Raw genomic sequence first — 12,544 nt, forward strand, 5'->3', positions numbered from 1 at the left:
CGCAGATCCTGAGCCACAGAGCCACCGCTCCGCCCAAACGCCTCTTGGTGTCCCTCTCCGTTTCTACCTCCCTGTCTTTTATCCTGTGGTCCTGGGCTGTTGAGGACTTTTAATGATTTACCGAGAACGTAATTCACTAAGGTAAGCGGGGTGATTCAATTTGATCAGTGTGTCTCGGACCTGTCAGGTGTGTCTCAGTTTTAAGTATCTGTTAGTTTCCACTGAAAGTAAGAGAGGGGAACTTTTAGGTTTGTCTTTGGCATGGTCTTGGATGGGTTGCAGTGTTCTAGAACTGTGTTTCCACTCCATATCATTACCAGCTCAGGCGTCAGTGAACACCCGATTTTTTCTTTTAAAGGTCTGCATGCTGCTTTACTTTGCACATAAAACACCTTTTTTCAATTTAGGACATCGGGGATTTATATGTAACTTTTATTATTAAGTGTTGGACATTGATGATCTATGTGCAGCTCAAAACCATGGCAGATTAAAAAAATGTAACTGGTTCAGAAAATTAGGATGTGAGTGGTCCTTCAGGAAAGACTTGTAGAATTCAGAGCGGTACAGCACTCCTAGAATTCTAGAGCCACTGAATTTCTGACACACCTGCACCCTGACTTCTTAAATGTCAGCTCCTCAGAAGTTTGCTTGGATCTGTGACCTGTTTCAGTCACAGAACTCCGCAAATGCATTTCCTTGCTTCTCTTATGTTCTTGCTCGTTAAATTAGCCTCTGTTCAGGTTGAAGCCCCCAAAGCCCCCTCATCCACATCATCTGCATACAGGTTTCTGACGGCCTACTGCAGATCAACAGAATATCATTCATATTGATTTTGTTACCCCCTGTGTTTTCTCTTTTTAATTCAGACACGGATAATGGAGTTACAGCAGGCTCGCAGCTTCCATGGCCAGCATTGTAGGAGCGCGTCTCATAAAGAGGTGTAAGAAAGACATTAAAAAAGACCTGCAGTCAAACTCTTGTTTATTAAGACACATTGTATTTGAAGCCCACATGATATAAAACTGTGGAAGCAAAATACTGTATATGTTTCATAGTTCGTATTTTATGAGGAAAAAAGCACAAGGCAGGCAGTCTGCACTCTGGTTACATAACTCATCAGAGGAACAATTATATAACCACAGGAAGTACCAAGTAGGCCAGGCTTTGCTGACCTAGATAAGCTGCCACTGATGAGGAGAGCTAGAGTGACTGTGAAGGATGACTTTCTTAGAAGTGATGCAGATCTGTTTTGCTTTCCATAAAATGCGCAGATCCATGTTTGTATTTTTTAAAGTAGGTAGAGCATTTAGATTTAATTTGGGGAAAACGGGAGGCTGAGTTTTCTTGTGTCAAATTTCTGATAATGACGCCCGTATGAGAAAAGGATCCTCATTGATTTTGGTAGCATATTTCACAGCTGGCTCTTCTCTTTCAGATAAAGGATTTATAATTAGTCCTAAAAAACTATCGCAGAAGTTCTCATTAAAGCCCTGTTTCGTCCAGTCTCGTTTAATCTTATAAGTTGATTAGATAGCCAAGCAGTTCAAAATGCATTGCTCTTCAAATACTTTCCTGACCCTTAAAGGAAAATGTATTAGAAGAAGAAGTGCACTCTAATTAGTCCTTTGTTTGATTTTTTTTAACAAAAAAAGATCAGCTTCAAAGTGGCTTTCGGAAGGTTGTTCGTACCCTTTTAGTCGCTTTTTGTCCAGCATTTGATTTGATGAAGACTTCGTAACCCAAATGTGATCTTGGAAGAAATCAATAGAAGGGATAATCTGAGTGCGCTTTTAGTCTTCTTGCACGTTGATCAGATGGGTAGCGGACAGCCTCTCCAGTTGCCTCTGTATTGTCCACTGCTGTTCGTGTGCTGTTGTGGAGACGTTTGTGGAGGGTTATAAATGACAGAGAGACCATTGACCATTGGACAGTAACACTCCTGTCCGTTGGAAATGTGCACTAATGTGAAAATGGTGTTCTTTGAAGTAACCTGAACTAGCTACTTCCCTTCATCCCAAATAAAACCTGCTGGTGATTTTCAGGAAGGAGATAATGAATATGTACCAAACCGCCACGAGCCCCCAGTGAAATGTTTCCAGTTTGCCTTGTGTCTCCTTGGGTGCCCCCTTTCGTTTGCTTCTCCGTCATTGGAATAGTGAAAGTGTTGTTCTGTGGGACTGTGACCATTTTAATCCGAGATTCTCCTGAGAAACGCTACCTGACTGCATTCATTCTTTCTAGGAACACTTCCACTCATTTTGTCTCTGTTGCTTTGATCTTTTTTAGGAATGTCTCAGTTGATGTATGGCAAGGTCAAAGATAACAAAACAAAGCAAATATATTCAGAGCAAGGCTTCAGTCGAGAAATGACTACTTTCTCAGATATGTTTCTTACGAAGTAAACATTAGAACAATGAAAATTCTGGAACTGAAACAAAATAATTTGTGCTTTGTAATTAAGATGAAGGTACTCTCATATGACCAACAAGTGATGAGATTAAGGCAGTTTATCATGGAGACAATGAAGCCTAGTATTTGGTGTCCTAACGCTGCGGTTTGGCACCATGTCTTATATTGATAAGCATCATGGTTTCTGAGCTGTGATTCTCTTTGGATCCTACTTATTATATAAGTTGTAATGCTTCATCTTAAGCCATCAAATACGTGTGTTGGGAGAAATATTGGGTTGCTTAAACAAACATTTTGTGAATGTGCGTTTGTGTTTGTCACATATTCTGGTTGTCAGAAAACAAAAAACCTTTATATAAGAGGCATTGCACTGTTACCTCAGTACCTGAGCCGTACGTCTGAGATAGTTTGTAGCTAGTTTGTAGTAGTTGATGCAGAAAAAGAGTTGGATATGTTTGAGGCAGTAATTAAGTGTGTTAAATATTACTTGTTAAGCTATAAATGTTTAACAATAATGGGTATTGTAGAGCACTCATTTATTCATCTAAGCATTTGGTTATAAAAATAAATCTAAAAGCATTTTAGACCAAAATACATATTTGGTCTAAAATGCTTCTGGTCTAGACATGCACCAGTTTGCAGGCTTGATCTGATCATAAGAATGCAAAGAAAGAAGCTGAACGGCCTGTGATAAAGTTTGGAAAAAACATGCAACATTGTTAAACTCATGGCAACTTGTCCTTCAGCTGTTGATGGAAGATTCTCCATACCTTGAGCTTTGGTTTATTTGTAGCAGAAAAAAGGATTGCCATTTGTCTTAGTCTTGTGAAGCTCTTTTAGTCCTGCGGTGAGGAAATGTTCTGTCCATATCTGTGAGGTTGCTGATTTGACTTATACATAAAAAACATAGCTCATCGTGCTCAGTGGGTTTTTAAGCATGGATCTTAAACTACTTTTTCAGAATCACTTCCTTGGCTACATAGAGGCAGAGCTGGTAGGTGTGCATTCTTATCCCTTTAGGGAAATGTCTTAATAGTAAAACATTAGTCTTGATAGTAAAACACTGATCTGGATGTTCTTGATGTCACTAGCCCTGTATAACTTTAAAGACCTAGGAGAATTGGAGTCTTGTTCAATGTTATCATGGTTCGGAAGGGTTTCTGTCCTGCTGGTTAATAAAACCTGTCGGTATTCATGTCTGTGTTCCATCATCTTCTCAAGCATTGCAATGGCTAATGCTCCACAGTTCTCTTACTTCGCTTATGACTGCAGCATCAAATGAGCATCACACATTCCATCGTAAAATCCTTAAATTTAGCTTCTCATCAAACCCGTGGTAAGGACTATATTCAGTTTTCCGTTATGTGGTAAGAATCGAAATCTTGTTTCAGCTGGAACTTTGTCCTTCTTATCAGCTGCTGTGTATTCTCTTGTCATTATCTGAGTCATTGTTCCTGTTGTTTGCTGTGGAGGCTAATCCCATTACTGTAACGCATATCAAATGTGTGGGCTGCAGATTCCCAGGGAGCTGTAGCTGTTATAGGAGTGCATTAAGAGGCTGCAGGTCTGTGCCTTCCCTTGTTGCTCAACAGGTTCTCCCCAGTGTTTCTGGATGGGGCCAGATAGCTGTTGAGGAGACCTCCTCCTGAAAGCCAGCATGGGACACCTAATTTACCTTGTACAGCTGCCCTGCAACCTGCCCCTGCTGTGATCACATCATCCTCCTACACTAGTGATCTAATGCATTAGATCAAAGCAGTCTGAGATATTGATGTGATGCTGTGGGGTGGCATTTGCACGCTATCCTGACTTCGGTGGGCGATGTAACTTTCTATTACAGTTCAGTAGTATTCAACAGTTTTGCGCTATGCTTCATGAGCCTATTTTTTCAGCTTAGTTTTTTTTTGTGAAAAACATTACCAAGTGATCATTCAGTACAGCTCAGGGCATTTTAGCAGAAACATACCTGAAATTAGACCTGTCTCTGAGTCTGCACTGAACTTGCAACGTAAAAGTCTGAAAAGAGAGATTTTTCAATTAAATGCAAAAGTGATCCCATTGTATGCTTTACACAGTGTGCATTCCGAAGTTGGAAGATGAATGCCAGCTTCACATTTTTTATTAATTGTTTAATCACCAACCACGTAATGATCATTTTCCAAGAGAGGTACTTTGTTGTTATTTGAATGAAAGGTGACTGGCCAGAACAGCATCAGTGTTAGAGCCCACAAAGATCTATTAATATGGTTTTAGCCCTTCTGTAAAGATGTATAGATTTGGCATCTGCCTTTTCCTCTGCACTGTACTTTCTCTGAGATTCACTGTTTAACTTTGCCTTCGGTATTTTATCTGATCTTTAGTGATCACAAAAACTATTTGATTTTTTTCTTTGGCAGGGGGAATGCAATTATGAGTTAGAGCTGATGCCATATCTTAAGAAGGAGGATGTGATTGGCTGTAAAGGTAATAGAGCTCCATCTGAAGATCCATGTGGTGAAACAGCCATCAAGGGAAAGAGACCCAGAAGACTGGGATCGAATCTGCACCCTGTCCGCTCCAAGCAGAAACGTTCTTCAAGCTCGTCTATCGACATGGAGGAAGTAGACAGGGATTTTAGGACTCCTGGGGTGAGCGTATCAAAGCAGAAGTCTTCTGTGTCCATGCCTGAGTCAGCAGAGAAGTCCCTGTCATCCGAGGATGCCCAAGCCATAAATGAGCCTGAAGGCCGTGGAATGGAGTCAGAGCCAAGTGAAACATTCCAAGCCGGAGATATTGAATCTGAATGTATTATCATCCCTGATAAAAGAAAAGATCCAGGTGCAGGTTCTGCAGACCATTGTAGTTCCCCTGAACTTGAAGCTTTGCATGAATCTGCAAAATTAAGTCCCCACATTGGCTATGCCAATAAAACAGATGAAAGCTGCTCAGACATTGAAGCCATGTTTTATTTGCCAAAGTGCACTACTTTTTCTTTTGAAAAATGTCCTGATAAAGAAATACCACACAACGTGAAGGTTATTTTAGCAAATGTGAAAGAGCTCCTGGAAAGGTCACCTCCTCCTGAACCTGACTTAGACTTTGACTTGGTAAACGTGGAACCCCCACTTGATTCTAAATCCCAGCCAATCAACACTTTCCAGATCACCTTTTCCTTGACAGGCGAGCTAGAGGTTCCTTGCGGAGAAAAGGAATCAAGCGATATTGTCTTGTCTGGTAGTGATTTGAAACTTAATGGTGTGGCTTCTCATGGAGTGATGACTAAGGAAGCAGCTGAAGTAAATAAACGTCCCTCGGGCCATGCTGTCCGAAAAGCCTGCAGTCCCAGTTGGGATGTAATCTTTGATGAAGTCCCGGAGGAAAACCCCACCCATGATGAACAAGACATGGATTGCAGAAACAGTAAACTGCAGCTCCAGGCCGGCACACCAGGCGATGGTAATGACAAGGCTACTGGCGAACAGTACTGCCAGAGCCACAGCTTAAAAGCTGACCCCAAAGATGAAAGCATTGACCTGTTTGAAGATGATGATCTCTTCCTCCAGGTCAGTGTCCCAGATCCTGTTGTCAGTGCTGACAAGTCTCCAAGGCCAAACGCTCCTGCAGGACCTGTTGGGGAGGCAGATGGATTTGAGAGGGATGAACTGGCTTGCAGAGATCTTACTGTCCAAGAAAAAACGGCTTTTGGAGCTGAAGGGCCAACAGCTCCCTACCCGTGTTCTGCTGCAGATCAGCAGCAGTTACCACAGGATGAAGGACAGTACAATTGCTCACAGGAGCTCTTCTCTGTTAACTTTGACCTGGGCTTTTCAATGGAAGAGAGCGAGGATGAGCTCCTTGAAAAGGGAATTGCCTCTCCACAGGGAGCAAAGGAATCAGCAAGCAGCTCTGCCACTCCCACCTCGAAAAGAGCTGCAGAAACGTGGCTGATCCCAAACCAAGAAAAACATGGCTCCTCCTCAGAGTGTTGGATGGATCCCCGAGGCATGAATTGTGTAACACCTTTGATACATCGCACTGAGAGAGAGACCGCTCCATTCTCAGTTTCAAAGGGGGCGCCTGTGTTGTCCCCAGGCATCACTAATCAAGACCAGAGTCTCCTTGCTCCTCCAGACATTACTGATCAAGACCAGAGTCTCCTTGGTCCCCCAGGCATCAACAATCAAGAGCGGAATCTCCTTGCTCCCACAGCTGCTTCCACTCCCACTCCCTTTGCCACTTTGACATCTCCACGGGGTTCAGGCAAGTTGTTTAAGAGAACCCAGGCATCACGGCCAGACCCCTCCTTTCTGGGAAGCAAGCTGTGGTCACCTCTGAAGGGCCATACGAAGGGACATCTAAAAAGATCTCTGCTGAAGGCAGCAGGGCCTACCAGTGAAAACCGACCATCGGATCCTCTTCATAAAGGTGAGGGCTTTTTTGTTTTATAGTTACTGTGACTTCCCATGAAAATCATGATTTTGTTCCACTGTATTTCACCCTTCACTGTAGTTATTGTATATTCCTTGATGTTCCACAGCCCCACTTTTGAACTAACACTCTTTGCCCTAGCATGAGCCATGCCTTCTACAGTCTAACGTGACTTTTTGAGCTTCACGCTTTACACTGTGTGGGAGCAATGCTGCACAGCCTCTTATTCCCTGTTCTTAGTAGTCATGCTAATTTAATAGAATCATACCTTTTGTCCCCATGGAAAAGGTTAGGCACATGAAAACAACTTAGACCCCCAGTCCCACTGTTCAGCTTGCCATTCTAAATTTGCCTAAGCCATCTGCTGTTCTTCACTTGTTTAACGTGTTTAACTCAATAGCCTGGTTGTCTCTGTGCAGTACAGTCTCTTAATTTTGGTTTCTGGAATACTTAGGCCTTTTCCACCAAAGTTTCTCCAGACTGTTCTCTCTTAAAACCTACAGTGGTATACCACAGTTAAAGCTGAATAACTGTAGCATAGTGAAATTCATGAAAGCATGGCTAAGCCCAGAGAGATATGGTAAGGCATCATGCAGCTGTGGGAAACTGTGGAACAGCAATGATGGGAAAATATGGAGTAAGTTTATAATAATAATAATAATAATAATTGCTTACACTTGTATAGGCTTTTTCTGGACACTCCACTCAACGCGCTTTACATGTAATGGGGACTCCCCTCCACCACCACCAATGTGCAGCAACCACCTGGATGATGCGACGGCAGCCATACTGCGCCAGAACGCTCACCACACATCAGCTCTCAGTGGGGAGGAGAACAGAGTAATGAAGCCAGTTCATAGATGGGGATTATTAGGAGGCCACAATTGGTGTAAGGGGCAATCAGAAATTGGTAAACGCCATGGGATTTTTAATGACCACAGAGAGTCAGGACCAGTTTTACATCTCATCTGAAGGACGGCGCCTTTTTACAGTATAGTGTCCCCGTCACTATACTGGGGCATTAGGACCCACATAGACCACAGGGTGAGCGCCCCCTGCTGGCCCCACTAACACCTCTTCCAGCAGCAACCTTTAGTTTTTCCCAGGAGGTCTCCCATCCAGGTACTGACCAGGCTCACACCTGCTGAGCTTCAGTGGGCTGCCAGGTGTGAGCTGCAGGGTGATAAAGTTGTTATTTTACCTTACCTGAGAGCTGACTTCCTGCAGCACAGGGTCTGTGAGTGCTGTCACGGACTGGGAAGAGACTCCCCACCTGGAAAGAAGTAGTTAACTGTGTAGCAGTGGTATGTAGTGTTCTGTTTAGACTGAAGTGGCAAATAAAATTTAGAAATTAATGTAACAAAAAAGCCATAACGTTTTCAAGACATTTTTTGATCCCTTTCGTAAAATAAAGTGTGTGTGCTTCTAGATCTATATCCATTTTAAATGAGTTATGTAAGTTTTATCTAATTGCTACTTTATATAAAAATGAGTTACATCCTCCTAATTTAGTAGTCTTGCTCTGGGATGCATTCCTTCATCAGTTCACTGAAAGAATCTTCGTCATGTTTGGAATTTTTTTTCCATTGAGAACAGAACTGTCTTTGAGGCAGGAAATATAAAAACAACATTTCACTGAAAAGAGCCACCATGGGCAGAAAAATATCAGGCTGACCTTTTTCAATAAAGTCTTTAATCTGCTCTTCCCTAAACCACATGAATATTGTATCGGCCACCTAGTGGAGACTGGGAAGATAACTTTTCATGCTTTTGTCTTCCACTGCTTCACTGTTTGCAGGACCAGACCTGAGAGATCATTGGTTGGCTGCAACTCCTGTTGGTGGATTTATGTTTTAGAGGGGATGCTAATTTAGGGGTGTCCAGTCATGACACCACAGATGACAGTTCCACACCACTGGCTCCTCAGCCAGGCACAGACACTGCCTGTCTGAACCTGCGGGCACTTGTGTGCTGAACAGCATTACCGTGTTCCCTATTAGTGGGGGAACAATCCAGTGCTTGATGAATTCTGCTTCACAGTGAGAGGAAGCAAATTCACTAAGAACGAGCCATGAGCTACTTATTCCTGTGGTAACGTTTCTGACACCCCTTGCTTAAAACTCCCCAAAGCCAGAAGGATCAAGCACTTTAGAAGGCCGATTTAGCTTAAATGTGACGTTGGATTTTACTTGCAGCAGATGAAATAGAAGTTGACGTCAGTGGCTTTGTCTTCATACTGCAAGACGCCACAAGACACAAGTGTAAGGCTGGCTGGCTAGCCAGTGTGTCCCAGTCTGACAGGCGTGGTGTTGTTCCCAGGAGGCAGCAGTGGTGACAGTGACGAGGAGGCTGTGTTCAGAGGGCACAGGAAGAGAACCAAAGCCAACCCTCTGGACTCTCCAGACGTAAGCCTGTGTACTTTTAAAAACACTGCTGCTCTTAATTCTTCTACCACAACACGACTTAAAACACCTGGACATTTTCAGATTACTTTTTTCCTTTTCAGCTCAGATAAATCTTATGGTACTGTTTTATCCAAGGCTGATTGCCTCTGCTATCCAGGATGAACAAATCCTCTATTCTTTCTCACAATAAGTTGTTGAAGGCCTTTAAAGGATGAGCTGTCATGGAAACGCTTCAACTGCTTTTGTGTTTTGCTCCTGCAAAATAATGTGCACTCAAGACCAGGCATATTCTGGCCTGTATTGTACTCTGAAATATTGTTTGGTATTTGAAATGGAAAATGTCTTCAGTTGAATATTTACGTTTCTTTTATTAAGGTTAGCGATGTGGACTCACCCATTCAAGTGGCACAGAGACGCAGAGCACCCTTAATTTCAGTAAGACAATGTTTGAAAAGAAGAAATCGATTAATCGGAAAAATAGAATTCCAAACTGGGTTTTTGACATGTTTAGTTTATTAGTAGCTTGATAGTCATCATGCAATTTTCAGAAGTAATATTAGCAATTACATTTTAAAAATGATTTTGTTTCACAAAGTAAACATAGCACAATAGGATAAAACAAAGGAAACGGTACTAAAAGCAGATGTGGCTGCAGCATTTTAATTTTCCTTTAAAAAATCCTGACTGCAGTGTGAGCTCGACTTTAAAGTTTTATTCAAGAAGAGAACCTGTAAAAGCTGTTATATGCCTGCAGCAGGGAGGTCACTGCTCTCCTTCAGTAGGTAATGTCTTGAAAATTGTGTTCCAAAAGCATGTGCTTGACACCTGGAGTCAAAGGCGAGAGTGCAGGAAGCTCAGGGTCCTCAGGAAGCTGGAGGAGCTTGTCCGTGATGCTGGTGCTGGTGTGGTGTTCCGGATGTAGTTTTGATTCTGGTGTTCCTTCAGCTGGAGGAGAGTGGGGACGAGCAGCTGTCTGACCAGGACTTCAAGGACAGCCTCCTGCGTCGCCCCCGGAGACCCAGGCCCCACAGAAACAGCACCCCACCTCACGGGGCAAAGGTGACCTCTCGTTCCGCAGCCTGCTTGCACGGCACCTGTCTCCGCTTCCTCAGGACAGTGAAGTGTAGAACTATTTCGCTGAGATCAAAATCAATATGAAAAAAGCCTGGGAATATTAAGTCTTTTATTTTACAGAGCCAACAAATTCCTCCAAAAGGGATCCTTTACATCTTATATGAATTGACTAGATACATTTATTGATGGAGACATTGATACAAACAATATATGCCTTCTGCCCTTTCACAACCATTGACATTATTGCTCCTATAATGACAATATTGGATCAATATTCCCATTGTAATCATGCATCGTTTGTGATAAGTATATGAGAAAGTCTCCTATCTGGTAAGGGCTTCAGCATTGTGGAGCTTATAGTGGAAGCTGGGACACAGTCTGTCACAGGACAAACACTACCACTGGGAATTTACAGACACAATTTACCCGGGGAGGCATGAAAACAGAGCACCCAGTGAAAACTAATGTGGACGCTTGGGAGATGATGCACACTCCACACATTCAGGCTGATTTCCTAACCACATTGAGCTCAGCGATCTTATTTTGTTAAGGTGAATCTTGATTGTATGGCCCCCTGTCCGTTTTTCTCCCTCCCACCCTGCAGGTGGCGATCAGAGCTGCCCGGGAGTTCCTCGATGAGGAGGCGGAGCTCTCAGAGGAAGGCGGGGCTGTGTCCTCAGATGAGGCCTGTGATTTGTCAGAGGAGCTGGACCATTCGCTGGCGGGTTTTGTTGTTGACAACATCCAGCCCTCGCAGGGCTTGAATGGTACCTGACTGAAAGCTGCAAAAATAGCTGTCTATGCATAACACTCATTCGCTGGCTGGATAAAACAAAATATTACTTAAAATTTCTGATTACCGTAATATAATGGATGTACCCAAAAACTGGAAGTGATGGCTGAACCTTCCTTTTTTAACATTTTATCATAAATTTATGTATTCTAGATCTATAGCTCGCCTGTCTAAGTCCGTGTTTTGCGATTGCATGCGTGCGACTGTGAAGGAGGGGACATCAGTGTACTGATCTGCTGAGCTGCTCCAGAAAAGCTGTGTTTGAGAAGTTTAAAGCATGTCAGACAGTTGAGCCCCTTGATGTATATCGGTTTTCCTGTTTCGCTTGATATTCTTAATAGTGAAAAATAAAACTGAAGGCCAAGAACCACCTGTTTTTTTGGCCTCCAGATTCAGCCATGCGTGGTGTTTACCTGAAGTCGGTGAGAAGCCCAGCTGTCCATAACAAGTACAAGATGGTTTATAAACCCAGTTATGACCTGGAGGTCTGCTCGCAGGTAAGAAGTCCGTTTCAAGTGCCGAACAGCTGAAGGGTTTCAGTGAGAGAGGGGAAGAGTCTTGGTTCCGGAAGTGCGGTGATAGTGGGAGGCACGTCTTCAGACGGGGATGGTGATTTTTCAGCAGCTCTTCCATCAAAAGAGAAGCATTTACTAATAGCAGTGGGAAAAGGTGCGGTCTCTCCTCTCTAAGGGTTTAGTATGTTTCCGTTTGTCCTCAGGTTACAGAGCAGGACGAGTCGTACATGGAAGACAGCTTTGTGGTGCAGGGCGGCGAGGAGGAGGAGGAAGAGCCGGGGGACAGCGACGAAGAAGAGGTGTGTGCAGTGGAGCTGCTCCCTGATGATACCTGCATCGGAGGGAGGAAGCTGTATCCCACACGACGCAGGGTCCGGCTCAGACGGGCCCAGGGCCTGGAGAGAGGGGCGGAGCTCCTTGCCAGGGAGGTGAAGAAGCCCAAAGCCTCCCGCATCATTGTCCCAGAAGACACCAGCGAAGAGGAGGAGGAGGTGGAGGAGGAGGGGAAGAGGAAGGATGTTAAGGAGAATGCAGGCGGAGATGCTAAAACCCTAACCAGGCCTGGAGAGTCCCCACTGATGCGGCCACCTGTCTTCAAGACCCCCCAGCCTGAAGAACGGGGGTCAGCCATACAGGAGGAGAGGAGGCGTCACCAGCTCAGCCTTCAGGCTTCCGTCTCTGAGGCTCTTGACTTCCAGCCCGCCTCCTCCAAAGAGCTCAGTGCAGCGCAGCAGCAGGTACACACTGTTTACAGTACTGCCAAAACACTCCAACTTTATGTAACAGATGTAATGATAGTAAAACTGTCCTTCAGCTGCGGAACGGAAGAGAGAAGCCCTTCAGTCTTGAAGATCTGGGCGCTCTGTCGAGGCGGTGCCGGAGCGTCCTGTAACCACGCTTTGCTTGCTTCCCCCCGTAGCCTGGATGCTCTGGCGTCGGTC

The 12,544-nt window shown here is 44.0% G+C and overlaps 1 protein-coding gene across 1 annotated transcript in view; it reads left to right on the forward strand.

The window, feature by feature from the left end:
* fancm (FA complementation group M) overlaps positions 1-12,544 on the forward strand; it is a 70,783-nt gene that overhangs the window by 55,264 nt on the left and 2,975 nt on the right. The window contains 7 exon segments of the mRNA XM_088925160.1: positions 4,806-6,813; positions 9,136-9,221; positions 9,597-9,656; positions 10,167-10,370; positions 10,861-11,062; positions 11,479-11,585; positions 11,807-12,543. Of these exon segments, the coding sequence (XP_088781286.1) occupies positions 4,806-6,813; positions 9,136-9,221; positions 9,597-9,656; positions 10,167-10,370; positions 10,861-11,062; positions 11,479-11,585; positions 11,807-12,543 (3,404 nt within the window).

The sequence above is a fragment of the Atractosteus spatula genome, chromosome 9 (genome assembly GCF_055471065.1).
Source record: "Atractosteus spatula isolate fAtrSpa1 chromosome 9, fAtrSpa1.hap1, whole genome shotgun sequence".
In the NCBI taxonomy this organism is placed as follows: domain Eukaryota; kingdom Metazoa; phylum Chordata; class Actinopteri; order Semionotiformes; family Lepisosteidae; genus Atractosteus; species Atractosteus spatula.